The sequence below is a fragment of the Notamacropus eugenii genome, chromosome 5 (genome assembly GCF_028372415.1).
Source record: "Notamacropus eugenii isolate mMacEug1 chromosome 5, mMacEug1.pri_v2, whole genome shotgun sequence".
NCBI lineage: Eukaryota > Metazoa > Chordata > Mammalia > Diprotodontia > Macropodidae > Notamacropus > Notamacropus eugenii.
In genome coordinates, this window is record NC_092876.1 from 60631218 (window position 1) to 60658538 (window position 27321).

The following is a 27321-nucleotide window of genomic DNA, read 5'->3' on the forward strand; positions in this document are numbered from 1 at the left end:
TAGAATTATCCAAGCATTTTTATTAAACCTGCAGAGCTCCAGCTAAAAACCATGGGGAATAAATGTACTGCATAAACATAGTCTTAGACCAACTTTCCTTCTGGGTATAGCAGCTAAAATTTTGACTAATCACATCCCATTCCCCCGCAGCCACATCTCCTTTCTGACCTCTCCCCAAATGACACTCAAATATCAGACCCGTATCTCCTGCTTTGTTTATTGTAAATTGCACAGTCTTCTATGACTAGTCCAAGCTCCAGCTCAGGGGGGTAGAAGAGGAGGAGGAGAGCATTCGTTATCCTGGCAATGGTCCTTTTAAAGTTGTCTATCAGTGCCTCAGTTGATCCTCTTGTTATTTTCATCTGGTCTCTGCTGATTCTGCATTCTTGTCAGCCCCAAGGACAAAAAAATGTTCATCTCTTCTATACATCTCTTCTGCTCTTGCATCCTTGAGGTGGCATACTCTTAAAGAGAAAGCTAATAAGGTTATTGCAATACCATGGAAGGACCCACTGCTTCATAGTCTGAGTCCAAGTCAGCCCCTGCTCAGGCCGTATGTGCCTCAGCCCCTAGCCTCTTTAACTCCCACTTTGATCACTCCCACAGTCCCTTACAGCTCTCAGAGTCTGATTCAGTTCAAGGCAACTGGGTGACAATGTGGATACAAAGCTGGATTTGAGGGAATCCTGCCTCTGATATTTATCAAATGTGTGCCTAAGTATGTCTCCTTAGAAACTTAGTGATCTTAGGCAGGTCCCTTATCCTCAGCCTCAGTTTCCTCTTCTGTAAAATGAAGAGACTGGTATATGGTGGCATTTGAGGTCCCCTCCAGCTCTAAATCCTTGTTACTGTGAATTCAGTAAGCACTTATTAATGTCTGATCTGTGCAACGTAGTATGCTAAGCACTGGAGATACAAAGAAAAATCAAACAGTCTCTCTCCTCCAGAAGCCTATCCCTTACTAGAAGGATAGAACATGTACAACAATAATCTGCTTCCACTGTCTGGTGAAGCTTTCCTAAAGGGCAGCCCAGGGGTTTGTTGGGCGTAAGTAAGGGACATGACTCCTGAGAGAATAATGAGCCATGATGCTGAGCTAATGGAGAAGACACTAACTTCAGATGGATGGAAGGAGGACTTGAAGATAAGTGGTTTTGAAAGATAAGCATACTTTTAATGTCTACTGGGAGCACTGAGTCACACATAACATGTAATCCTGAAGATTGCTGAAAGCAGACTTCATTGTAAACACAGTGGAGTCACCTCACATGCACATTTACCTTATGGGAATTCAACCATGCATTTGGGGATGGAGGTTGGGGAAGGGAGGAGGTGGGGAAGAAAGAGAGAGGAGGAGCAGGAGGAGGAGGAAGGACAGAGGGAAGAGAACAGAGAGGGAAAAGAAAGGGTGGAGGACATAGACAGTAAGAGAAAGAGGAAGGGAGGGAAGACAGAAGGAGAGATGGAAGGAGAGAAAAGGGGAGAGAGAGAGAGAGAGAGAGAGAGAGAGAGAGAGAGAGAGAGAGAGAGGGAGAGGAAGAAGCAGGAAGGGAGGGAGGGGTTGAGACTATATATATAGGGCCTCTCTTTAACACATGACTTTCAACCTATCTAGAGTTGGCACCACCCCCTCACCTTTACCAGTCCTCTATGTGCCACCCCTCCTGTCTTCCACACTTCACACTATATCCAAGATCTCCATGGTGAACAGCCACTGGTATGTTGTAATGATATAGGTGAGAAGGCTGGTAAGGCAGATTTCATTCTTTGGAATAAGGAAGAGCTAACAGTGAGGGCAGAGTTGGTGGAGCTAAGGTAAACAAGGTGTCCCTGCTCTACAACCGGCACTCAGTTCACCTCTGTATTGCCAAAACAATTCCCATCTTCCACCCTTCTTTCCCCTGATCCCCTTGAAGTGAGGCTGCAGTTATACTGGGAGGGAAGGGGGAAGGGATTATAACAGTGGGGCTGGGGAGGTGTCTTCTGATTATGTGATTTATAGGTGATTCAAGGGACTCCCGAGAGAAGGCAAGACTCTAGCCAATTTTCACTTTCCACACGGACTTTAAAACCTCACCCCCAGGTAAGATGTGTCTCCACTCTATAAGGCAGTCATAGAAGGGAGAGCCCTAATAGATTGGAAAACCAGAGAAGATGCCTGAGTTGAGCCTTAAAAGGATACTAAGAGGCAGAAGTGAAGGACTGTTTTCCAGGCACGGAGTCATAACCCATGCAAAGTCAGGGGGACAAACAATAGAGTGTCAAGGTCAGAGGACAGCCAGTTTGGCTAAAATGCTGAGTTCATGAAGGGGAGAAATTTTAAATAAAGGCTGGAAAGATTGATTGCTGAAAACTTTCAATGGGAGCTATATAGGGACCTTGTATCTATCTTACACTGATGGGAATAGGGAGTTGTTAAAGGTTTCTGAGCAGAAGAGTAACCTGGTCAGATCTGGGTCTTAGGAATATCCCTTTGGCAGCTGTGTGGATTTTGGACCAGAATGGGGAGAGACTTGAGGCAGTGAAACCAAGTAGGAGGTCACTGTAAGAGTCCAGGTGAGAAATAATGAGACCCGGACCAGAATGGCAGATGTGTTGAGGATTTCTTTCTTTGGGGAGGGGGCAGGAAGAGGAGAGTAAGAGGTTGAACAGAGTACTTTCATGCTCCCCCTGTCCAGAATTCCCTATTAGTTTTTGTGCTTAGGTTTCCCTATCATTATTCCATATGCTTGGGCCTATTATGAGTATTTTTCTAATTATAAACCTCACAGAACATCCTGTCTCACAGGCACTGGGCTCAAGCACATTTCCCCCAGTTTGGATTTCCATTTTGAGCTCTTGAGAGAATTATAGCCATTTGTCTCTGTAGAAAGAACTGGGAACTTCAGCAGGGCTGGTTAATCCATCTTGCTTTCCAGATCATTAGGTCCCTTGGACTCTTGGTCCACATTAAGAGCTGAACTTTAAAGCTTTCTTGCTTGGGCCTACCTTGTTCCTTATCCTTGACCTGAGGGTTGATGTGTGGTTGTTTACCTGTGACCTAGAAGCAACTTTATGCTGATGGATGAGAGAATTCCTGGGGCCCACTCCTCCTCCAGTAGGGGTAAGCCCCTTGAGGGCAGGGTTGGTCTAGACCACTCCAATCTTTGTTTCTTCATCCCTGAGCACAGTGACAAACATGGAGAAGGCACTTAAATGCTTGCAGACTGATTTGCCACTGAACTTAAGTACATGGTACAGTGGAGAAAAAAAGCAAATGGACTAGGAGTCAGAAGACCTGGATTTGGATCCTCATTTTTCCCACTTACTGGCTCTGTGATCTTGGCCAAGTCAAATCTTCTCCCCAAAGTTCCCTTCCTTGCAAAATGAAGTGCACTAGGTGGCACAGAGCATGGAGTGCTGGCCCTTGGAGTTGGGTTTGACCTAAGTTCAAATCCAAACCTGAGATATTTGTTAGCTGTGTGATCCTGGGCAAGTCATTTAACCTATATTTGCCTCAGTTTTCTTAACTGTAAAATAAGGCTCATAATAGAACCTCCCTCCCAAGGTTGTCATGAAGATCAAATAGGATAATAATTGTAAAGAGCTTAGAACAGTGCCTAGCACACAGTAAGTGTTTAATCAATGCTTATTCCATTCCATGGTCTCTGTGATCCTAATCTATAGTACTTTCTTCCCAGGGATCATACAAGGAAGAAAGTATCTTTCCCACTCTCCCTCCTTTTTTTTTTTTTTTTTTTGGTCTAGACCTGTGATTTCATTAATGTGAAGAACTTCTAGTGTGGAAATTGCCTTCACCAATGCAGAACAATAATTTATCTATAAATTCAGTTCTTCAAGAGTTGCCTAGAGGTACTAACTTGCCCATGGTCACACAGTAACACACAGCTGCTATGTATTAAAGGCAGGACTTAAACACAGGTCTTCCTGACTCCAGGATTGGTCCTTCATCCACATGCTGTCACTCATTTCCATTTTGTGGATGATGCAACTGAACTTCAGAGAGGGGTAAGCAACTTGCAAGCTGTCACACAATTAGTAGTCAGAGTTAGGACTTGAACCCTGGTCTCATGACAACAAGACCAGCATTCTTGCTGTCATATTGTACTGGCTTTCAATTGTCATCCCTGGCATTTAAAAAACAGTTCTAACATATTAGATGGATGTTAAAAATGTTTCTTCTTGCCTTCCCATGAGCCACACACATCAAGATAGCAACATAACTTACTTGTAAAGCACTACATGATTCCAACATGAGAGGCAATAATAAAAATAGGCATTTACTTGGCACTTTAAGTTTTAAGCGCCTTTCTCATGCTGCATCTCCTTTGAGAATCACAATAACCTTGAAGGCAGATGATGTCCAATTATGCTCATTTTATAAACGAGGAAACTAAAGACCATAAAATTTAATTAAATGAGTAGAAGTTGCAAAGAGGCAAAACTAAGTTTGATGTCGAGAAACACTTCCTAACAATGAAAACTGTTGAAGGGTAGAATGGTTTGCCTCAGATGAGTTCCTCCCACAGGAAATCATTCACTCTAAATAACCACTTGTTGGTTATGTTATAATGGGTGTTCCTTTCAAGTATGGGTTGGATTAGATGGCAATGAGGTCCCTGTCAGCTTTAAAGTTCTGTGACTTGCCCACTGTCACACAGCTAAGAACTGTCAGAGACATTGACATAGACATAGGTATTGGTATATGCCTAGCCACAAACATAGACATAGTCATAAATACAGCCATAGACATAGACATGGACTTAGTCATAGAAACAGACGTAGACACAGACACAGTCAAAGATATAGACATAGATATACAGACATAAATGTAGTCATAGATCTAGACAAAATTATAAAAATTGGAGTTGGTAAACTAGGTCTCATGGGTCAAATCCAACCAGCACTTGTTTTTGTATGTAACCTGAGAGGTTTTTACATTTATAAGTAAAATTTTATTGTTAAATGGGGACAATAATTGTACCTATCTCACAGGGTTGTTGTGAGGCTCAAATGAGGTAATTAGAGCACTAAATGAATAAAGGGTAGCTATTATGATTGTTATTACTTTCTAGTTCAGGGGCACAGTGTGGATATAGGGAAACGTCCTGCATGGTTGGTTGGTTGTTGTCCTTCATTCTGGAAGACATGACTATGCTAGAATCGAGTTACAGTGTGTCCATCTGTGGGTAATCAGACCACTATGTGCTCGGAAGGCTCTACCACAGGTTGGACACAAATAGGCCAAGTGAACATTTGGAGTGGAGATATCTCTAAATTTGAACATCTCATTTTTCTTTTGAGCTACTGCAATTCTGCTTTGCTCACACAGCACTGCACCTTTCTTGATGTAGGTACACCATGTTGGGTGGTCCTGTGCCAGTGTTTCCCATGTCACACAATCAATTCCATAGTTCTTCAGAGATACCTTGAGAGTGTCCTTGTATCACTTCTTCTGACCTCCCTGTGAGTGCTTGCCTTGGGTGAGTTCTCCATAAAATAGTCGTTTAGGCAAATACATATTTGGTCTTCGAACAATATGAACAGCCTACCTGGGGCTGTGCTCTCTACAGCAGGATTTGAATACTTGGAAGTTCAGCTCAGTGTCTGGTACCTTGTCCTGCCAGGTGATCTTCAGAATCTTCCAAAGACAGTTCAAATGGAAGCAATTCAGTTTCCTGGCATGGCCCTGGGAGACTGTCCAGGTTTCCCAGGCATACAACAATGAGGTTAGCACAATGGCTATGTAGACCTTCAGTTTGGTAGGCAGCCTAATACCTCTTCTCTCCCATACTTTACTTCAGAGCCTCCCAAACACCGAGTTAGCTCTGGCAATGCATATGTCAATCTCATTATCTATGTGTACATCCCTGGAAAGTATACCACTGAGGTAAGTGAACTTATCCGCAGTATTCAAAATATTCATCATAGTTAGAAGTACAGATGTACAGAATGTACAGATGCTAAGGAGAAGCAAGGTCTAGCAGAAGAGAAAATTTTCTTGCCTATGTACTATCTATGTCTGATGAATGTCCTTTCTGCATCCTTGGTTTTCTGCAATAAACTTGTTATAAGTTCCATAGTTTTTGCAAAGAACTGAAGACACTTAGATGAGAGCTAGAAATAAGGCAGATTCAGAGGCTCTCAGGGCCTAAGCCCTGAGTGGCAGCACTATGGATCATTTCTGAGCAAAGGCCATTTAGCATTTAAAGCCCTTTGCTGCCTTACCTCAACCTACCTTTCCAGCTTTATTAAACTTTCTATCCCTTTATGTACTTTTCAGTCTATCTAAACTGCCCTTCCTGATGTTTTTTATACAAGACGTCCCATTTCCCACCAATATGCATTTGCACAGGCTGTTTCCCATGCCTGGAATGCCATCTCTGCTCATCACTGACTCCTAGAATCCCTAGATTCCTTCAAGGTCCAGCTCAAATGCCATCTCCTACATATGGCTCTTCCTGATCCCCCTGACTACTGATATCTCCCTCCCAAAATTGGTTGGCATTTATTTTGTATATATTTTGAATATGGCAGTTAGGTGGTACAGTAGATAGAGCACTGGGCCTGCAGTCAGGAAGACTTGAGTTCAAATCTGGCTGTGACACTATGTGACTTTGGGCAAGTCACTTAACTCTGTCCACCTCAGTTTCCTCATCTATAAAATGAGTTAGAGAAGGAAATGGCAAACTACTCCATTATCTTTGCTAAGAAAACTCCAAATAGGGTCACGAAGAATCTGAAATGAATGAACAACTACAACAGTGTGAATATGCTTATGTGTAGATGTTGTCTCTTCCTTTAGAACATAAGCTCCTTGAAAACAAGAACTATTTCATTTTTGGCTTTGTGCCCCCAGGGCCTGCACAGTGTCTGGTACATAAAAGGTTGTTGCTTGATTGATTCAAAATTAGATCTAGCACGTGTCTTTTTAGAGTTCCAGTTCTAGGTCACAGGTTACATGCATAGTCTGGAAACCAGTTCTCCAAACTCTGCCTATATTGTGCTACCTCTGGTATCTCAGCAAATTAATCTGTCCTTCACAAACTGTATGACCTTCGGTAAGCTGCTTCCCCTCTCTGGGCCTCTAAAATCTAAAACCAGCTGGCATACAGCCCCAACCACTCTCCCATTCTTGTATATCTGTCCATCTACAGGGGCACATAATCAGAAATTGCTAGTACTAAAGAAGGCTCCTTGCCTCACACTGCAGGAAAGAGAATTCTGTCAGCTCAGGGAGAGCATTCTGTATCAAGAGGAGTGTTTAAAGCAGATATGGCTCAGTGGTTTGGCAGATATGAGAACAGCCCTTTGTATATCTCCAAAGCCACATTCATTTCGAGGAGAGAAAATAAATGAATCCGCAGGTAATAATATGTAAATCATGGCTCTCAAAGGTATTTCTGGAGTCTGCCGCATAATGAGGATGAATTTTTTTTTTTTAAATAACAGGCATGCCAAAACTTTTATATCCCATTGAGCACTGTTCCTTAAAAGAAGTCACCTTGGGAAGTTTCAAACTTATCCCAAGGCTATGGCCACTGCTGAGAGTGCTAAAAGAGCTTCTCTTTAGGTAGGAACTTCAGAGATTATGACAGGCTAATAACCTATAATTCATAGTCCAGCACTCAGGGTATGTATGGATCAGGTTCAGTCTTGGGGACTTTCCACAGATCACTCTTTGGCCTGGATTCCCATCCAGAGTTTGCCCTAGGAACCTAGAATTTGGCTCATTTTGTCCTCATCTAGGGTCTCCCCTGGGAAAAGCATGATAAAACTGGTATCTAGATCTCTATAGATGTATCTAGTTCTCAGTTCCCATGCAAGCATTAATGGTAAAAATGTATCTTGGTCAAAGATAGCCTTTATTTCACTACACAGGAAGAACTCAAAAAACCAAGGCCTCACTGGTGCCCATGTACAGTTCAAGAATTCTCATTATTTTACTTCTGTCCCTCAATACTATATTTCTCAGTTCCTGAGGTCATATGACTTCCTGCCTCCAGAAACTTCTTGGCTGCTCTGCCACTGCCTCTTCATAGCTATGATTTCTGGGACTTCTGGTAGCCTTGGAGGACTGCTTGGAGGCGCAGGCTTCATGGTGCCCTCCTTCTACCCACCCAAACCAGTGCTCCAAGGACAAGAGTGCATTTGAGATATGTGCCCAACTCAGTTCAGCTCAGCCTAAATCTGATTGTTTCTTTGTATACATTACCATAAAGATAAAATATAGATTACCTACTCTATAGGGTATTATCCCTGCATAGGGTTCAGAACTTCGATAACCCTAATCTAATCATATCCCCAAATATCTGTAACTCAATTATCTTCGTTAATGGGGACATCCATACCTTTCAAAGGCAGAATAAAGGCCTTTTCCTTTAACCACCCTATCTCAATAGGGAGGGCCACTTCTTCTAAATAGGATTTCATAGGATTTAGAGCTAAAAAGGACCTTAGAAAGGATCTGTCTCCTTAAACATTATTTTATTAAAAGTTCACATTTCTATAGCAACAGGGGGCTTGAAAATCACTTCCATTATAATGATACTGAGAAATAGATAGTGTGAGTAAGATGGTGGAGAAATTTGGTGGAGAAAGTGAGGAATTAAGAAGCCTCTTGATGACGTGAAAGAGGAGGGTGTAAAAGCTGGCTAACAAGATCATACCAACTGGTCCCATCACCTGCTGGCAAATAGACAGAGAAGAAATGGAAGCAGTATTAGAGTTTATATTCTGGGCTCAAAGATCACTGCAGACAGTGAGTGTAGCCATGAAATTAAAAGAGGCTTGCTCCTTGCAAGAAAAGCTATGGTAAAGCTGGACAGGAAGCTAAAAAGTAATGACATTGGCTTGTTGACAAAAGGTCTATATAGTCAAAGTTATGGTTTTTCCAGGAGCAAGGGACAGCTGTGAGATTTGGACTATAAAGAAAGCTGAGCTCTGCAGAATCGATGCTTTTGAATTGTGATGCTGGATAAGACTTTGGAAAGTCCCTTGGGCAGCAAGGAGGTCATATCAGCCAACACTTAAAGAAATTAACTCAAGCTATTCACTGGAAGGTCAAATACTGAAGCTGAATGAGAGTATGGGACTCAATGGAAAAAAACCCAATGCTGGAAAAGATTGAAGACAAAAGGAAAAGGGGATGACAGAGGATGAGATGGATAGTGTCATAGAAACAATGCATATGAGGTTGGACAAACTTCAGGAGATAGCAGAGGATAGAAGGGCCTGGTATGCTGTTGTCCACAGGGTCATGAAGAGTCAGACACAAGTGAACAAGAGGAAATATTATACCCATTTTACAGATGAGGCTTACGCTGAGACTTAGAAAGTGACATGTTCATTATCACAATACTATGTACTCTGTGTGACTTCATGTACAATTTGGATTAAGTGAGATTCCTGAGATTCCTTTTAACTCAGAGATTCTGTGATTCCGGGGAGTGACTGAGGTGTCATTCTTTCCACTACCCCCTACCACGTTCTTTTTGTTGTTAGTATCCAGTCATTTTGGTTGTGTCTGACTCTCCATGACCCGATTTGGGGTTTTCTTGGGAAAGACACTAGAGTGCCTTGCCATTTCCTTCTCCAGCTCATTTTATAGATGAGGAAACTGAAGCAAATAGAGTTAATGACTCACCTAGGGTCATAGAGTTAGCAAGTGTCTGAGGCCAGATTTGAATTCAGGAAGATGAGTCTTCCTGACTTCAGGCCTGGCACTCTATCCACTGCACTACCTATCTGCCCCATCACATTCTTTGGGATAATCTCAAATCTTTATCCTGTGAGGTCAGTCTGATATTTGGAAAGAGCTGCAGTCCTTTAGAGCCTAACCTGATGGTAAAAAAAGGTGCAGAAGCAAACTAAAGGATCCCTTTGGGGGTCCAAAACAAGGTTCACGTCTAGGGGAATGAGATGAATTTTCTTCAGTAGCTGATAGGTCAGTTCTTAAGGTCACCCCCATCCATAAGTGTTTGGAAATATAGGGAAACCCTTCTAGGATGAGGATCCCAGACTTCTTTGTGAAAAGTACTCCAATCCAATCCAATCCAACACAAACATTTACAAGTAGACGTCTTGACCCATTAAAACAAGATCTTCACCTCATAGCTGCATTGCCTAGATATGTAAGCTTCAAGCTGTTTTCAGAGTAGCACATGCTATGATTTCAACATTACTAAAAAAAAAAAAGCATCCCAGATTCCACAGAAATAAATAGAATTGTGCATATTTCTGGACTTCTTAGCAATTCCTCCTCCATCACTCACGTAAGTGTCACAATTGTTTTCTTCTAGGATTCCATTCTTGGAAATTGTTTTCAGAGATGTAACTGGGACAGGGCAAACTGGGCCTTCACTCTAGGGCACTAAAATTTGGGGAGAGCTGACAGCACTCCTTTGTGGGTTAGGAACAGCTCAACTCAGCACCTCATTAGGAAAAATAATGAGTTCCCAACTCCTTTCCTAGTAAAGGCCTCCCCAGTACCTACCTTGCAGTACGTTGCCTGTCTCTACCGAAGAATCTCTCTTCCCAAGTGAGTTTGTAAAGGTTTCTTTCCCTCTGCTTGTCCCAGCGAGGCCATCGGTGATGTTTGTCCTAGGAACCAAAACTGGTAGTTCTGGCTCTGCTGCTTCCTAAGTCATCCTGGGTGCTTGAATCATAGGCCATAGGTCACAAAAACAGCAGGAACATCTGAGTTCATCTAGTCCAAGATGTTAATTTTACAGAGAACAATGAAAACTAGATAGAGAAAGTGACTGGCCCAAGATCACACAGCAAACTAGTGGCACAGCCTCAACCAATTCGTAATTGCTAATGCAATAAACCATACCACTTTTCATAACTTAGAAATATATGTTTTTCCTTATCTCAAGCCTAAGGTTATTTGTCATTTCCGTTCACTATTTCTGGTTCTGACTTCCAAGGCTAAACAGCACCAATTTAATCCCTCTTCCATCCAGACACCTTTTAGTGTATTTGAACATAGCCATCCTCTCCTTTTCTGAGGTTTTTCCTTTCTCTGATGAGAGGTCAGTTCCTTGAATTGACCATTATATGGCAAGGTCTTCAGACACCTTCACATCCAGACAATTCTCATTTTATCCATGCCCTAAAACAAGACTGCCAGAATTGAACCAGCCTCTAAGGTCTCTTACAGCTCTATCTCTGATCTATGACCCACTGCGTTCTCTAAACAGAGAAGACAGATTATAGGCATGCGTGCACATGTGCATGCACACACACACACACACACACACACATGTGCATGCTTCTCTTAATGTAATCCAAGATCCCATTAGCTTTGTAAGTTGTCATATTTATCACAGTCTCATCAGTAATTCTTACCCCTAGGATCAGGCATTATAGCATCATAAATTCAGAGCTGAAAGGAACTTTAACTCCCTCTTTTTACAAATGAGGAAACTGAGGCTCAGAGTTTTTTCTTGCTTTTTTCTCTTTTCTACTGTTAATCACCAACAATATGCAATGTACTATGGGAAATATAAGGCACAGTCCCTGTCCTCATGGAATTTACAATCTCATACACTTCCCATAGAATGTAAAAACTGGAAGGGACCCTTGGGATCATCTAGTTGTAGTAGATGTAATCTCAGAGAGTCCTTGTCCTAACTCACACTCACACTGGCAAGTCAGGTCTCCACAGTTAGGCTGCTATATCTCCCCTCGGGGTTCTAGGGGTAGCCCAGAGGAGTTGGGAATGTCTTTCTAAAGCAATAATAGCTCATGAGCCCCCACAGGTGTGCTTCCCACCATCACTGTCAGTAGATTATAAAGTCTATGACACAGTCTCCCACAAGGATATATAGATTCCTATGTAGAAAATGAGATCAAGCTTAAAGAACGTAGGTACCATAGAAGGGTACCTCCCAGCACCTGGAAAGTCCTTCTCTCCTCATTGTGAGTGTTCCAGAAGTTCCTGTTAAACATGGTCTAGCTTCTTTGTTGGACTCCTTGTGGAGACATGAATTCGCCTTCCTGTATGGTGTCCAGTCTACTCTTGACTTCTGGTGCTGAAATTGGTTCAAATCTCTCCTCCACCAAATGCTTGAATAACTTGGGCACTGGATTCATCTTCTATTTTACAAATGACCCACAGAGTGTGATCAAGTTTCATCAGCCAATCTGAAAACTACTCCTGTCAATGTTACTCCAGATTATCTAAGAATTTGTTTTTTCTAAAGCACTTAATCAAAAGTCTTTGACTGATTCACTGGTACATCAGTTCACCTCATTAAAGTAGCATTTACTTTAGATGCGATGGGGTAATTTATTCAATCTAGCTCATATTTATGAAGTATGCTTCCTACATCCTTAATGTTTAACAACAGTGCCTGGCACATAGTAGGGATTTAAATGTATATTGGCTGAGAAATGGAAGCGATTTGCCCAAGATCACATACCTGATAAGTAAGAGAGCCAAGATTTGAACTCCCAAATCCCAAATCCTAAGTTCTTGCCCCTCTGCCCAGTCCCTTTATGTTTTCATTAATAATGATGCTTAGAATAAGAATGAAATTAATTATTTCATTAGGTGAGGTAAGTCAGGAGACTCACTCAGAGTCATATAGTGAAGTCAGTGGCAGAATAGAGATGAATCCAAATATTCCTGCCAGCCCTAGTCAGGAGGATGTGAATTCAAATGACCCTGGGCAAGTGACTTCACCCTGTTTGCCTCAGTTTCCTCATCTGCAAAATGGCCCAAAGAAGGAAATGACAAACTATTCCAGTATCTTTGCCAAGAAAACCCCAAATGGGGTCATGAAGAGTCAGACACTAATTGACTGAACAACAACATTCTGACTCCTAGGAAACCTTCCTATTTAATTCAATATGTGCTCCATGGCATAATGGAAAGTGTTGGGAGAATAGGGATGCTAATGCTCAGATATTACCCAAAGTTCTTTAAATTTCTGGGGCTTTGACCTTTGATTTGACCTGGACTATGATTCATATCGGTTTCCCCCCATGGTTCTCCTTCCAAGATAGTGGGGACCTGGGGGACTGAGCTCTGCCTCTTCGACAGAAAAGGTGGGGAAAGTAAGCAGAGCCAAGATCAGCTTGTGAGGTGGTGTAGTATCCATGAAGGCAGAAAGAGAGACACAAGAGTGGCCTGGAATAGGAAACTGAACAGGAACGAGGAGCTGTAGCAGCTCATGAATTTCACAAGTCCAGTTCCCAGCCCATTAAAGGTTTTCTCTCCCTTCCACCGAGTGTCACTCAGGGAAAACTCCAGAGCCACTTGATTTATCTGATTACTTCAGTTCTTTTCCCTGCTAAAACCAGTTCAAGAAGACAGTAAGCTCCATTCCTGTCTCCTCCTCCCTAGCTGCAACCACCATGGTCTTCAAATAGAGGGCTGCTCCTTTCAGTGTATATTTGTATCCCTGTGCTATCTGAAATTGATATTAAACCATGTGGCTGGTAACTGCAATTTAAGCTGTTAGGTTAGAAATTAAGGTCAACTGAGAAGCAAAGTTCTTTCTGTGCACAACTGATGTGGACACAGCAAACAGTACCTTAGGAGTTAAAAAGAACATTAAGGGTTGCTTTTCCAGTACTTTGTGAGGTCCCTCCTGAGGGGGGCCTCATTCTGTAGCTCATCCTGTAACTTGACAGTATCCTAAAGTCCTTTTCCCCTTATCTTGAAATACCATAAAGCTTCTCCTTAACTTGTACCAAAACAATTGCTTTAGTCTCCCTTATCCTGTGTCCTCTTTCTCCTTAATCTTTAACCTTTGTCCCTCGTCTTGTCCCTAACCTTTAGCCAACCATAAAATCCTAAAAACTTTGTCCTAAATCATAAAGAATTCCTTTTATTTCCCTCATCCTATATCATAAAATCCTTTCTTATCTTGTCCTTAATCATCAACCATCACAAAATCCTAAAAATCTGTATAGCTCCCTGTTAGGATTTTGCTTCATAAGTCTGGTGCCCCCAGGGCCTCAATTAGCTTTTCCGCTCAAAGGTTTGTGTGCTTTCACATAAATAAAGCTCTCCACAGCTAAAGAGAACATCGTCTAACTGAACTCTTTCACACTCAGACCACTCTCTTGAATCTGACCTCAACATTATCAATCTATTGCTTAGGCTGGCAGCAACCAAAGATCAAAGACCCCAGTGAGGCCTGACAAGGTCTTTTATGATAATTAGCAAGATGACAGAGCAAAACCATGATGAACATCGTTGTATCTTCTTCCGATTGGCTATCCATGATGCAGCCAAAATTGGATTACATCATTTGGACCACCCCTTCTTAAAGCTTCCTAACCACACGAGGTAAGACAAAGGTTTCCAGGCAACAGGAGTAGTCTACCAAGCTTTGATTGGATCAATTTGAATTTGAGTTGTGTGGTTACACTTAGTTATGGTTACAAAAGTAAACCATAAACATGGAGATTCAATTCACAATAGAATTGAATCCTGAGTGGAAGTAATTATGAAAAGCTTGGCCTTTTAGGCAAGGTTCTCCAGAACTGAGGTGAAAGGGGAAGTTATAAAGGTAAGACATTTGGATTTTCATTGTGTGAGGCAGTGTTAAACCCAAGCCAGCTTGATTAAGTTTTAAGAACAGAATTAAAATCAATTTTCAATTTTACAATACCTAGGTTATAGTTTGGGGTTGAAAGAAGATATTTCAAAAGGGTACAAAGATTTTACTCAGTTCAAGCTGAGGTAGAGACAAGCCAATTAAGAGAATTACTGCAATCTTGACATTTCTTCAATAATCCATACCTAACCTACATTTGAGCCTGGAAAAAGATTTAATACGGAAATGAGCCAGTAGCCGTGAGAGGTGGCCATTGGTGTATTTGTTCAGGTAATTACTCTGAGCAAGTGCCCTCAGCTTTTGCTTCACCTGGTTACATAAAAGACTGAGTGGGGAGAATACATGGAAGGGACAATAGAAACCATCTAAAATCCAGCCCCTTTATTTAACAGGTGAGAAAATGGAGGGACAAGACGATTAAGTGATTTTTTCCAAGGTCACACAGGCATTGAGTATCAGAAGCAGATCCTCTCGTTCCAAAACCAGTGATCTTTCCGCAGCATAAAGGTAACTCTTATTAAGCATTTATCATAGGCAAGGTACTGTGTGAAGGGCTGAGGATATATATCTTCCTTCAAGGATGTCAGAGCTGGGAGGGGCCTAGAGCAGAGAATGTCAGAGCTGGGAGGCCCTTAGAACCCAGGTGTCAGAGCTGGGAGGACCCTTAGAACCCAGGGTGTCAGAGCTGGGAGGGCCCTTAGAACCCAGGGGTGTCAGAGCTGGGAGGGCCCTTAGAACCCAGGGGTGTCAGCGCTGGGAGGACTAGAACCCCAGGTGCCAGAGCTGGGAGGGCCCTTAGAACCTTGGGTGTCAGAGCTGGGAGGGCCCTTAGAACCCAGGGGTGTCGGCGCTGGGAGGCCCTTAGAACCCAGGTGTCAGAGCTGGGAGGGCCCTTAGAACCCAGGGTATCAGAGCTGGGAGGACCCTTAGAACCCAGGGGTGTCAGAGCTGGGAGGACTAGAACCCCGAGTGTCGGCGCTGGGAGGACCTAGAACCCCGGGTGTCAGAGCTGGGAGGGCCCTTAGAACCCAGGGGTGTCGGTGCTGGGAGGACTAGAACCCCGGGTGTCAGAGCTGGGAGGGCCCTTAGAACCCAGGGGTGTCGGCGCTGGGAGGACTAGAACCCCGGGTGTCAGAGCTGGGAGGGCCCTTAGAACCCTGGGTGTCGGCGCTGGGAGGACTAGAACCCCGGGTGTCAGAGCTGGGAGGGCCCTTAGAACCCTGGGTGTCGGCGCTGGGAGGACTAGAACCCCGGGTGTCAGAGCTGGGAGGGCCCTTAGAACCCTGCTAGGTGGGACAGCGCCGGGCCTGGAGTCAGCTAGACTCATCTCCCCGGGTTCAAATCCCGCCTCAGACCCTGACCAGCTGTGGGACCCTGGGCGAGTCACTTCACCTGGTTTGCCTCAGTTTCCTCATCTGTAAAATGAGTTTTAAGAAGAAATCAGGAACAGTCGGAAAGGGCTGAAACGACGGAGCAAGGCAGAAAAGCTTTCTGACTTAGCGCTATGCCCTGAGCGGTCTGGGCTGGCCGCATAAAGTCACGAGCTCGCCAGCCCCAGATGTGGTCAAGGCGTGGGGACCGCGCAGCCCAAAGAGCCCCGGATGCAGACGGGCCAGGCGCCGCGCCTGCGCACTAACGCCGCACTGCGCCCCACCCCCTCGCCCCGCGGAGTCTGTAAACAATCACCTCGTGGGCAGAACTCTCCCCGCCTCCGGTCTTTGCGCCTGCGCAGTAACTGACGCGTGCGCCTGCCAGCGGCCGGTGGGCTCGGTGCTGTTCGGTGTCGTTTGGGCCTGAGTCAAGGCCGGGGCCATGGCTCTGCGGCAGGCGCTGGGCCGGGGCCTGCAGCTGGGCCGGGCGCTGCTGCTGCGCTTCTCGGCCAAGCCGGGCCCGCCGGGAGGCTTAGGGCGGGCGGAGCGGCCGGGGCTGGGCTGGGGCCTCGGGGCCCGAGAGGCGGCGGCTCCGGCTCCGGGGCCCGGCCTGGGCCTCCCCAGCCGCTACCGCTTCTTCCGGGAGTCGGTGGCCGGGCTGGCCGCCCGCCTGCAGCGTCAGCTGGTGCTGCGGGCCCGGGGAGCCGGGCCCCCCTGCGGCCGCGCGGTCTTCTTGGCCTTCGGCCTGGGGCTGGGGCTCGTGGAGGAGAAGCAGGCGGAGGGGCGGCGGGCGGCCTCGGCCTGCCGGGACATCCAGGTGAGGGCCGCGGACCGGCCCGGGCAGGACCGGCCCCGCGGACACCGAGCGGCCGGAGGCGGCCAAGGTCAAAGCCGAGCCTCGGGCGGGAGGGGGGAGGGGGGAGGGGAGGAGCCCCCGCTGTCCGAGGTGCGGGCTCTGAGTGGAGCTGGGTCCGCCTCGGAGCCAAGAACCTTAGAATCCTGGCACGTGCAGTGTCACAGTTGTAAGGAACCTGGGGACACGGAATGTCACGCCTAAAATCACCTTGAAGCATAAAGGTCCGAGCTGGGAGGGTTAGAACCCAGGCTGGCAGAGCCGGGAGGGCCCTTAGAACCCAGGGTGCCAGAGCCGGGAGGGATCTTAGAACATAGAATGTTACTGCTTAAAGGGACCTTCGAACCTAGAACATAGTCACAATTGGAAAGGACCTTAGGATATAGAAGTGTCAGTGCTGGGCAGTCCTTGGACAGAAAGTCAGGACTAGAAGGAACCTTAGAACATAGAGTGTTAGAACTAGAAGAGGTCTTAGAACAGAGAACATCATAGCTGAGAGATTATGTGTTACAGTGGAAAGAGTACTGAATTTGGAGTCTTTGAACTTCCTTTGAATTTCATTATGCCATTTATTACCTATCTGACCTTGAGCAAATAATACAATGGATAGAGCACTGGGACTTGAATCAGGAAGACCTGAGTTCAAATCCAACCTCAGACACTTAGGAACTGTATGACCCCAGTCAAGTCACTTAATTTGTCATCCTAAGTTTCCTCCAATGTAAAATGAAGATGATAATCGCACTTAGCACCTAGGAGTGCCAGGTGGTGCAGGAGATAGAGCTCAAGCCTGGAGTCAGGAAGACGCATCTTCCAGAGTTCAACTCTAGCCTCAGATACTTACTAGCTTGTGACCCTGGGGGAATCATCTAACCCTCTTTGCTTCAGTTTCCTCATCTGGAGCTGGAGAAGGAAATGGCAAATCAGTCCAGTATCTCTACCAAGAAAACCCCACATGAGGTCACAAAGAAGACAGGACTGAAATGGCTGAACAAACAACATGCTTACCAAAGTGCCTGGCATAAATGCTGGTCCCCCTCAATCTAATCTGTGAAAGGAGAGGTTTGTATGAGAGGGTCTTCCATTTTCAAACCCTTTAAAGCAATGCAATGTGGCACAAAGAGTTCTAGATTTGAATTCAGGTGACCTGGATCCTTGGTCAAACCTTGTTACCTCAGTTTATGACTTGACAGTCATAAGGGATATAGATTCCATCTCTAGAGGCAGAAAGGACCTTATAGGTCATCTAGCACAACCCTTTTGTTTTTTAAAAGATGGGGAAGCTAGGGCCAAGTTAAATGAATGACTTGCCCAGCTGTACAATGTAAGCAAGTAAGTGGCAGAGCCTAGATTTGAAGCAGGCCCCCTGATTCCAAGCCTGTTGGGTTAGGGCTTGGGGCAGGGGACGGGGGAAGCATTGGCACCCAGGGGCATTGGCTCCCAATATGTTCCTTGAGTACTGAGACTTTTTTGAGGGAGTCTCTATCCCAATCTTTAACTCATGAACATCAGAGATAGGAAAGGTCTTGGAGGCTCTATAGCCCCTTATTGTTCTGGGTACAGCCAGCTTAAGATTTTAAGCAAAAACTATGTTTTAGCCACTTAGCTAGCACACATGATCTCAGTAGAGTCTAACTTTCCCTACTGGAATGCTGCCTGCTGTACTAGTGAGCTTAAAAGGAAATGGTAATTGATACCAAATGTAATTAGACCTATAATTAAACTCATGTAGTACACTCACACATAGGAACCTACAACCTCGTGGCCCTTCCCCTCCCCTGATCTGGCCCAGCATCCTTGTTTTGCAGAGGAGCAGACTGAAGCCCAACAGGTTATTTCAGCAGCCCCAGACTTGGAACACAGATCTCCTGACTGCTAGTTCCAAAATTCTTTCCACTATTGCACAGTGCCTCTGATTATTTTACAGAAAGGAAAACTGGGACCCAAGAAAGGGAATGGTTTTGCCCAAGATCAGACAATCAATCAGTATTTATTAAGGTCCTGCTGACTGCTAAGCTCTCAGAATACAAAAAAAGAGGCAAAAGACAGTCCCTGCCCTCAAGCAAGATATATATAGGATGAAAGGGAAGGTACCAAAATTAAGAGGGGTTGGAAAGTCTTCCTACAGGTGGTGGGATTTTAGCTGGGACTTAAAGGCAGCTAGGGAAGCCAATGGACAGAGATGAGGAGGAAGAACAATCCAGGCAAGGGGGACAGCCAGAGCTGAGAGATGGAGGGTCTCCAAAGTGGAAGAGCCTGGACACCAGTGTCACTGGATCCAAGAGTATGTATTGAGGTGGAAGGTAGCAAAAGCCTGGAAAAGTAGGAGGGGGCCCGGATTCAGAAGGACATTGAATGTCAAACAGTGCTTTGTGTTTGTTCCTGGAGGCAGTAGGGAACACCTAGGATTTGAGTAGAGGTGGGACACATTCAGACTTGAACTTGAGGAAAACTGCTTTGTGGTTCATTTGGAGGATGGATTGGAGAGGGGAGAGACTTGAAACAAGCAGGATCCCCTCCCCACCCCCCCAAGCAGGCTACTATAGCAGCCTAGATAGGAATTGATGAGGGTCTGCACCAGCCAGGGACAGTGTCAGAGGAGAGAAGGGGGTATATTGTAGAGATGGTACAAAGGTTGGATATGGAAGGTGAAAGAGAGTGAGGAGTCCAGGAGGACACTGAGGTTGGGAGCCTGCGGAAGATCGTGGTGCCCTCTCCAGTAATAGGAAAGGTGGGAGGAGAGGGGAGAGTTTGGGGGAGAAGGAATTCTGTTTTGGACATATGGAGTGTAAGGTGACTACTAGACATCCAGCTTGAGATGTCTGAGCATGTTCGGGACCAACCAGGGACGTGAACTTCTGTCTTCTGACTCTTGACCCAGGGTTCCTCACGCTAATCAGTGCTCCCTCACAGTTGAGCTTGGGCCAGTCCTTGGTGACCCCAGATTCTGTAGTTTGGCTCTTCTTGCCCTTGTGATGAGCAGAGGCCAAGGACAGGAAGCCTGGGCAGGTTCCCTGCCAGGTGTGTGTCGGTGAAGGAGACAGATCCACTCCCAGCTCTGAGACCTTTCCACCACATACTTGTGCTTCTTCATTCCTTCACCTACACGTCCTTAGTTACTTTATGTCTAGTAAGAGATCGTGAGAAACTGAGGGGGATGCTGAGGCTGCCAACCTGCATGACTGGAAGGATGGTGGTGAGGGACAGAGACTAGATGAGTGGTCTCACCTCAGTTCATTTTTAGATTCTATCAGCACATATTTATTGGAGCTTTCCCAGGCACAGGTTACTCTTTTGAATTCTGTGAGACATGCAAAGATCGTGATAATATCTCCCATATGCCTATGGCTTCAATGCTTGCCCAGCGTTGCTCTCAACAGATAGCCCTATTTTACAGATGAGGACACAGGGACAGGAGGTCAGATGACTTGTCCAGGCCACTTAGCTAATAGGTGGTACAGCCTACACTCCAACCCAACTCTTATGACTTGAGGGCCAAAAATCATGGCCACTGACCTAGAGAACTTGCAGTTTGTTGGCAAAATGAGGCACATATAAAGTAACAAATATCATATGTGAGACAAAAATGACACAGTGCAAGGAGTGGTGGACTTGGAGTCAGGAAGGCCTGAGTTCAAATTTCGCTTCAGCTGTTTGGCTGTGAGCCCCTGGACAAGTCTCTTAGCTTTCTGTGCCTCAGTTTCCCCATGTGTAAAAGGGAATAATAATAGTACTTTCCTCAGGGCCAAATGAGATAATGTGTAAAGTGCTTTGCAAACCTTAAAGCAATAATTAGGCATTAATAATAATTAGCTATTCTTTTAATTTGGTCCCATAAGTTTATGAAGCACTTACCTCATGACAGCCCGTGAGGTAGGTGATGCTGGTGTTATTCACGTTTTACAGAGGAGGAAACTGAGGCTCAGATCAGTTACTTTTTTTTTTTTTTATTTAGCTTTTAACATTCATTTTCACAAAATTTTGGGTTACAAATTTTCTCCCCTTTTCTCCCCTCCCCCCCCCAAACGCCAAGCATTCTAATTGCCCCTATGACCAATCTGCTCTCTCTTCTATCATCCCTCTCTGCCCTTGTCTCTGTCTTCTCTTTTGTCCTGTAGGGCCAGATAGCTTTCTATACCCCTTTACCTGTATTTCTTATTTCCTAGTGGTAAGAACATTACAGTTGATCCTAACACTTTGAGTTCCAACTTCTTTTCCTCCCTCCCTCTCCACCCCTTCCCTTTGGAAGGTAAGCAATTCAATATAGGCCAAATCTGTGTAGTTTTGCAAATGACTTCCATAATAGTTGTGTTGTATAGGACTAACTATATTTCCCTCCATCCTATCCTGTCCCCCATTACTTCTATTCTCTTTTGATCCTATCCCTCCCCATGAGTGTTGACCTCCAATTGCACTCTCCTCCCCATGCCCTCCCTTCTATCATCCCCCCCCACTCTGCTTATCCCCTTATCCTCCACTTTCCTGTATTGTAAGATAGGTTTTCATACCAAAATGAGTAGGCATTTTATTCTTTCCTTTAGTGGAATGTGATGAGAGTATACTTCATGTTTTTCTCTCACCTCCCCTCTTTATCCCTCCACTAATGAGTCTTTTGCTTGCCTCTTTTATGAGAGATAATTTGCCCCATTCAATTCTCCCTTTCTCCTCCCAATATCTTTCTCTCTCACTGCTTGATTTCATTTTTTTTAAGATATGATCCCATCCTCTTCAATTCACTCTGTGCACTCTGTCTCTATGTGTGTGTGCGTGTGTGCATGTGTGTGTGTGTAATCCCACCCAGTACCCAGATACTGAAATGTTTCAAGAGTTACAAATATTGTCTTTCCATGTAGGAATGTAAACAGTTCAACTTTAGTAAGTCCCTTATGACTTCTCTTTGCTATTCACCTTTTCATGGTTCTCTTCATTCTTGTGTTTGGAAGTCAAATTTTCTTTTCAGCTCTGGTCTTTTCATCAAGAATGCTTGAAAATCCTCTATTTCATTGAAAGACCAATTTTTCCCCTGAAGTATTATACTCAGTTTTGCTGGGTAGGTGATTCTTGGTTTTAGTCCTAGTTCCTTTGACTTCTGGAATATCCTATTCCATGCCCTTCGATCTCTTAATGTAGAAGCTGCTAGATCTTGTGTTATCCTGATTGTATTTCCACAATACTTGAATTGTTTCTTTCTAGCTGCTTGCAATATTTTCTCTTTCACCTGGGAGTTCTGGAATTTGGTAGGTCATTGAGCATCCCAGACAGAGGGAATCACTCAGCAAGTGTTTATTAAGCTCCTGCTGTATGTCCAGAAAAGTGGGAGCAAAGGGGGAGGAACACAAAGACGAGGGAACCAGCCTGTGGGACTCAAATAGCTCTTTAAGCTGTGTCGAATATGTACAGAATGTTGTTTTAAGGTGGTTTGGGGAAGGAAGGTGCTAGCAGCTGGGGGAAGTAGGAAAAGTTTCATGGAGAAAGTGAACCAGGGATTCTGAGAGGCAGAGGTGAGGAGGGAAGTGTCAGAGTCAAGAACATTTAAGGGTCTGCCATGTACTCAGCACTGTGAAGGAGGGTCTGGAGGGAGAACAGCTGGTATTGAGGAGGTGAGAATTTCAGAGTTGATGGATCTTGCAGGATGATGAATGTACAGAGATCGTGAATTCCAGGAGATGAACAGGCGGTGATTTAGGAGCCACCCTTGGTGGCTCAGTGGAGGCTAGATTGGAGTATGGGGACTTGAGGAAGGGAAACCAAAGAGACATAAGAAGGCCTATACTAGGGCGGTGGCTGTGTGAGAGGGAGGAAAGGCAGTGAAAGACATGGAGGTGGCAGCAGACGTTGGTGGGAGGCGAGTTAGAGGAAGGAGAGCAGATGATACTGAGGCTGCAAATGTGGATGACCAGAAGGGCACTCTTTAGGAAGAGGGGATATTGGGGGTGGGGGAGATGATGAGTTCTCTTCTGGACATGTTGATTTTGTGGAGCCTACAGGACAACTAGCTCAAAATGCATGGTAGGCAGCTTGTGGTATGTGGGACTGTTCAGTCATTTCAGTCATGTCTGTCTCTTTGTGATCCCATTTGGGGTGTTCTTGACAGAGATACTGGAGTGGTTTACCATTTCCTTATCTGCTCATTTTATAGATGAGGAAACTGAGGCAAACAGGATTAAATGACTTGCCCAGGGTCACACAGCTAGTAAGTGTTTGAGGCTGAATTTGAACTCAGGTCTGACTCTGGGCCCAGCACGCTTGTCCTCTGTGCCACCGAGCTGGTATGTAGACCTGACAATCATCAGCACCGAAATGGTCATTGAACCCATGAGAATTGATAAGGTCACCCGGAGAGAAAGCAGTGTGAATGTGAGAAGAAGGTGGAGACAGGATTGTGCAAGGCGTGTTTGGCTGATGTATGAACCAGTGTGGCTAGAGCCAAGTGTCAGTGGAGGGGAGGATATCCTCCAATCAGAGCTACCCAGAAGTGATACAGACATTTCACAAGGCAGTAATTTCCCCCACTCTTTGAGGTGTCACTCAGGGCCAGATTCCACAGTTCCATGTTTAATTGTGTTGGTCAGAGGCCTTCTGAAGGCTTTTCAGGAGAAGAGTGACATGATTAAGGCAGTATTTCTGGAAAATTCATTTGACTACCTTCACAGGATGAATTGGGAAAGGGTAGAGACTGGAGGCAAGGGGACACAGTGTGGTACAGGCAAGAGTCCTGCCCCTGATTTTTATCTGAGTGAACCTGGACAAGATACTTACCTTCCTTGGGCCTTAGTTTCCTCATCTGTAAAATGAAGGAGTTGGACCAGAGATGTCTTCCAGGTCTAGATTTCAGATTCTATGAATTAGGGTCATAAGGGCTTGGACCAAGGCGGTAGGAGAAGGAATTGAAAGAACAGACTGAAGACACACAAAAATCTTAGGTCCTTAGGGCTTAGGGATCTTCTAGGGAGGGACTCATTGACTGTGAGAGACAAGGAAAAGAAGGAGAGACCAGCTATTAGGAGTCGGTCCCTCTAGGAGAAGGAAGATCCATTAGCAGAAAGAGGAAAGCCAGTTTTAGGGTGGATGACCCATCATAAAGTCTTTCCTTTTTCCAACATGTCCTGACAAAGATTTCACTCGTTATTAAGACTTTCTCCTCCACACTGAGAGGGAGAATCAGCTTCATTAGATGACTGATGTAGGGACTTTGCTCTGTCTTTAGATTTTGGTTGTGCGCAGTAGTGAACTCAAGGCATTAACAAGTCATTAGCCTGACTGCCAGCTGTGGCACACTGCCCATCATCCTCATCAGCGTGCCCAGCACCTGTCTAATACTTGTCATCTAAGGTTTTTGTAAAGAGATATATCTCTGTAGCATAGAGGGCTCTGAGTTGGTGCCAAGAGACAGATGGGCAGCATGTCAGTAATTGTGCCAGCTGCACGGCCCAGAAATTCTGACCCCTAATCAGTTATTCTTTTTGCTGTGCAGGAAAAAAAATGAGTGTTTGCAGCAAAGTTGCTTTGAACAGCAAAAGAAAGAGGCCAGACAACTTTTGGCCTGCGCTCAAGCCTAGCAACAAAGGACAGTTGTTTCTGTTTCTGCTGGCTCCTAATCTGACCTTGCTTGAGTGACCTCTCTACCTCAGCACTGCTCTGTCCACACATCTGTGGGCATACAGGCCTCAGCTAGCCCCTTGCTTCACCAGGGCCTTTTTTCTCCCCTCACAGGAAATTTTTACCCAGAAAAATAAGCTTCTTCCTGACCCTCTGGCAAGTAGACGTTGGCAGGGCTTCCAGCTGGAGGAATACCTCATTGGACAGTCCATTGGCAAGGGGTGCAGTGCTGCAGTGTATGAAGCCACCATGCCCAGCTGGCCCCAGAAGCAGGAAGGCCGCAGGGATAGCCTTGTCTTGGGACAGGATCCAGCCATTGACCCGCAGGCAAAAAGCAAGCAGAGTGCTCAGCACACTGCCACGGCCTTTCCCTTAGCCATCAAGATGATGTGGAACATCTCAGTAAGTACTTCACCCCCTCTTACCCTTTGCCCTTTGGAGAAAGCAGCTTTCCTGTGAGAGTACCAGTCTTAAGGAACAAAATAAACTTCTTCAGTCAATGAACAGACATCAGAAAGGATGTTTTCAGTGTCCTCCCTCATGAGAGATTCCAGGTCACAGACCTCTAACTAGTAAACAAGCTTCCCAGAGCCCAGAGCCTTGACTGGCTGATTTGGGGGCTTCAAACCCTCAGAACATGTACTTTGTCAGGCTGCCTTCCTTCCCTATGGTTTACTAACATTCCAGGGGCAGGACACACCATCTGAGAAGATGCCAAGTAGTCTGGCTTTGTTAGAGGAATGGCTAGCCTGAGCACTTCTATTGATTAGGTTTGGAGTCAGAAATGAGAAGTGAGGAATAACTGGTGAGTGACAGCTGTTTCACTTATAAAAACCAGAAAGATTGATCTGGATGGGACGTGGGCTCTTTCCATGAATCTCATGGTTAATGGAAGGAGAACTTGAGTTGCATCATCCCAAGCAAAGCTCAGCACCAGGTAACATGGGCATGTGCCAAAGAAGACCAAGCAAGCTAATTTAGACCCAGCTACCAGAGCCAAGTGACAGGAGTTGGTTTGCCCCACCACCTCTGCTCACCCCAGGTGTTATAGGTGCTTGGATTGTTAGGAGTCTGAGGTTCAGGGTGTTTGTCCTGCCCTTTCTCCCTCATTCTCTAAGGAGGTCACCTGGCACCCCATATCCCATACCCTACCCCCTGCTTCCATGAGAGGGAATGAAGACTTGGCCTGTCACCAAAAGGTGCTCAGTGTTAGGGAGACTCTGTTTCTGATGTTGAAATGGGAGATGGGGGCTTGGGGGTGGGGTGCTCTCAGCCTAGCCCATTGGTAATGCTTGCACCTTGCCATGATAGTCCACTCTCCTAACACCCTGTCTCATCCTATATCTGATGCCCCTTGTGTTTATATAATGCTCTATTTGTTGGGAATTCACCATAGGCAGGTTCCTCCAGTGAAGCCATCCTCAGCACCATGAGCCAGGAACTGGTTCCAGCCAGCCGCATGGCCCTGTCTGGGGAATATGGGGCCACCATTTTCAGGTAAGAGTCAGTAACCTTTGGTGAAGATTGGGGGGTGGGGGATGAGCGAACAGTGGGTCATAGTAGAAGGACTACAGCACTGGAAGGCAGCAGAGGACAGACTTGGCAGAGACAGCAAAGTCATTTGCCTTGGCCCCCGAGTACAGAACCAGGGGCCACAAGTAAAAATTGTCAATAAATCATTTTAGGCCTAGAGATGAAGAGAGCTGTCCAAGGTAGAAAAGGCTTCCTCAGGAGGTAGGAGCCTGCCCTTTCCACCTACCCATCTCCCCCTGACTCTGGAGCCAAGGATAGTGGACTCCTAAGCCTGCTGACCTAGGGCCCACCAAGATCCCTGTTGGTGCCGAGCTGGGCGGCAGCCCCCAGCCTGGCACTGCAGCCTCTAAGGTTGTGTGTCCTAAGGTTTAGTTTGCTTAGTAAAGAAATAAGAGACTGAGGATCAGGCCATTCCAGGATTCCCAGTTTTTAGATTGCTGATGCCCATCCCAGATTCCTGCTGACAGAATGCAGGTGGAGGGCACCCTCTAGTGGTTTTCCACAAGCACATGCCCATATATTTGGAGCTGGTTAGCACTGATCTTTCAGTCTGGTAGTAGACCTGTGATTGATACAGGAGGAGACACTAAGGTAAATACAGTGACTCCTCTGGGGTAGCAGGACAATGAGGTGTACACAGGTGATAGCTACATAAAATCCATTAAGAGCAAAGAGAAGTGCAGAATGCAAGGGGCCTTGCTGTGAGCTAGGGCCTCTGCACAGATATCAGCAAGGAAGTCATCAGAAAAGACACAGAGGCCAGAGAGTTCACATATTGACTGGAATGTCACATGTGGAGAAGGAGAGTGGGAAACAAAAGTGAGGCAGCAACAAGAGAAGGTGGCTGCGTCCAGGCCCACAAACGCTCTGTGCTAGACTTTGAGAATACAAAGTCAGTAACACAAAACGGTCCCTGCTTTTAAGGAGCTTACATTGCCTGGGTTTGAATCCAGGAGCATGTGACTGAGGATCACATCTGGAGCCAAAAAGGACTTCCTGGGGCACCTAGTCCAACCTCCATCATTTTATTAATGAGGGAACTGAGGCTGAGAGAGGATGAAGTCAGAATCTCTAAGTATCAGTCTGAGTTCAAACTTAGCTTCTTTGACTCCAAAGAGAAAGTCCTCTCTGTTGTACCAAGCTGGCTTGGGGACCTCAAGCAAGTCACTCAGTATCTATGGCCCTTAGTTTCCTGGTCTGTAAAATGAGAAAACTGGACTACATGGTCTCCAGGGTCCCTTCCAGCTCTGAATCCCCATCCTCCTGAGGTGTAAATGAGCTTGGGGGCTCTGCTAAGAAGTTTGACCTTTATTCTGTAGGCAGTGGGGAGCCACTGCAGAATTTTGAGCAGGTAAGTCATGGTAGTAGTGCCAGAAGGCTAAGATATGAA

At 45.4% G+C, this 27321-nt stretch overlaps 1 protein-coding gene and 1 long non-coding RNA gene across 2 annotated transcripts in view; one reads left to right on the forward strand and one right to left on the reverse strand.

The window, feature by feature from the left end:
• LOC140504352 (uncharacterized) lies at positions 1–17876 on the reverse strand. Its single transcript, XR_011967069.1, has 2 exons — positions 17644–17876; positions 1–464 (listed from the first exon to the last, which is right to left on the reverse strand). It is a non-coding gene; the product is annotated as an uncharacterized lncRNA (long non-coding RNA).
• PINK1 (PTEN induced kinase 1) overlaps positions 16299–27321 on the forward strand; it is a 20474-nt gene continuing 9451 nt past the window's right edge. Inside the window, exons 1-3 of the mRNA XM_072609159.1 lie at positions 16299–16763; positions 24513–24800; positions 25795–25895. Coding sequence (XP_072465260.1) covers positions 16389–16763; positions 24513–24800; positions 25795–25895 — 764 coding nt within the window. The 5' untranslated portion in view covers positions 16299–16388. The remainder of the gene's footprint in view (positions 16764–24512; positions 24801–25794; positions 25896–27321) is intronic.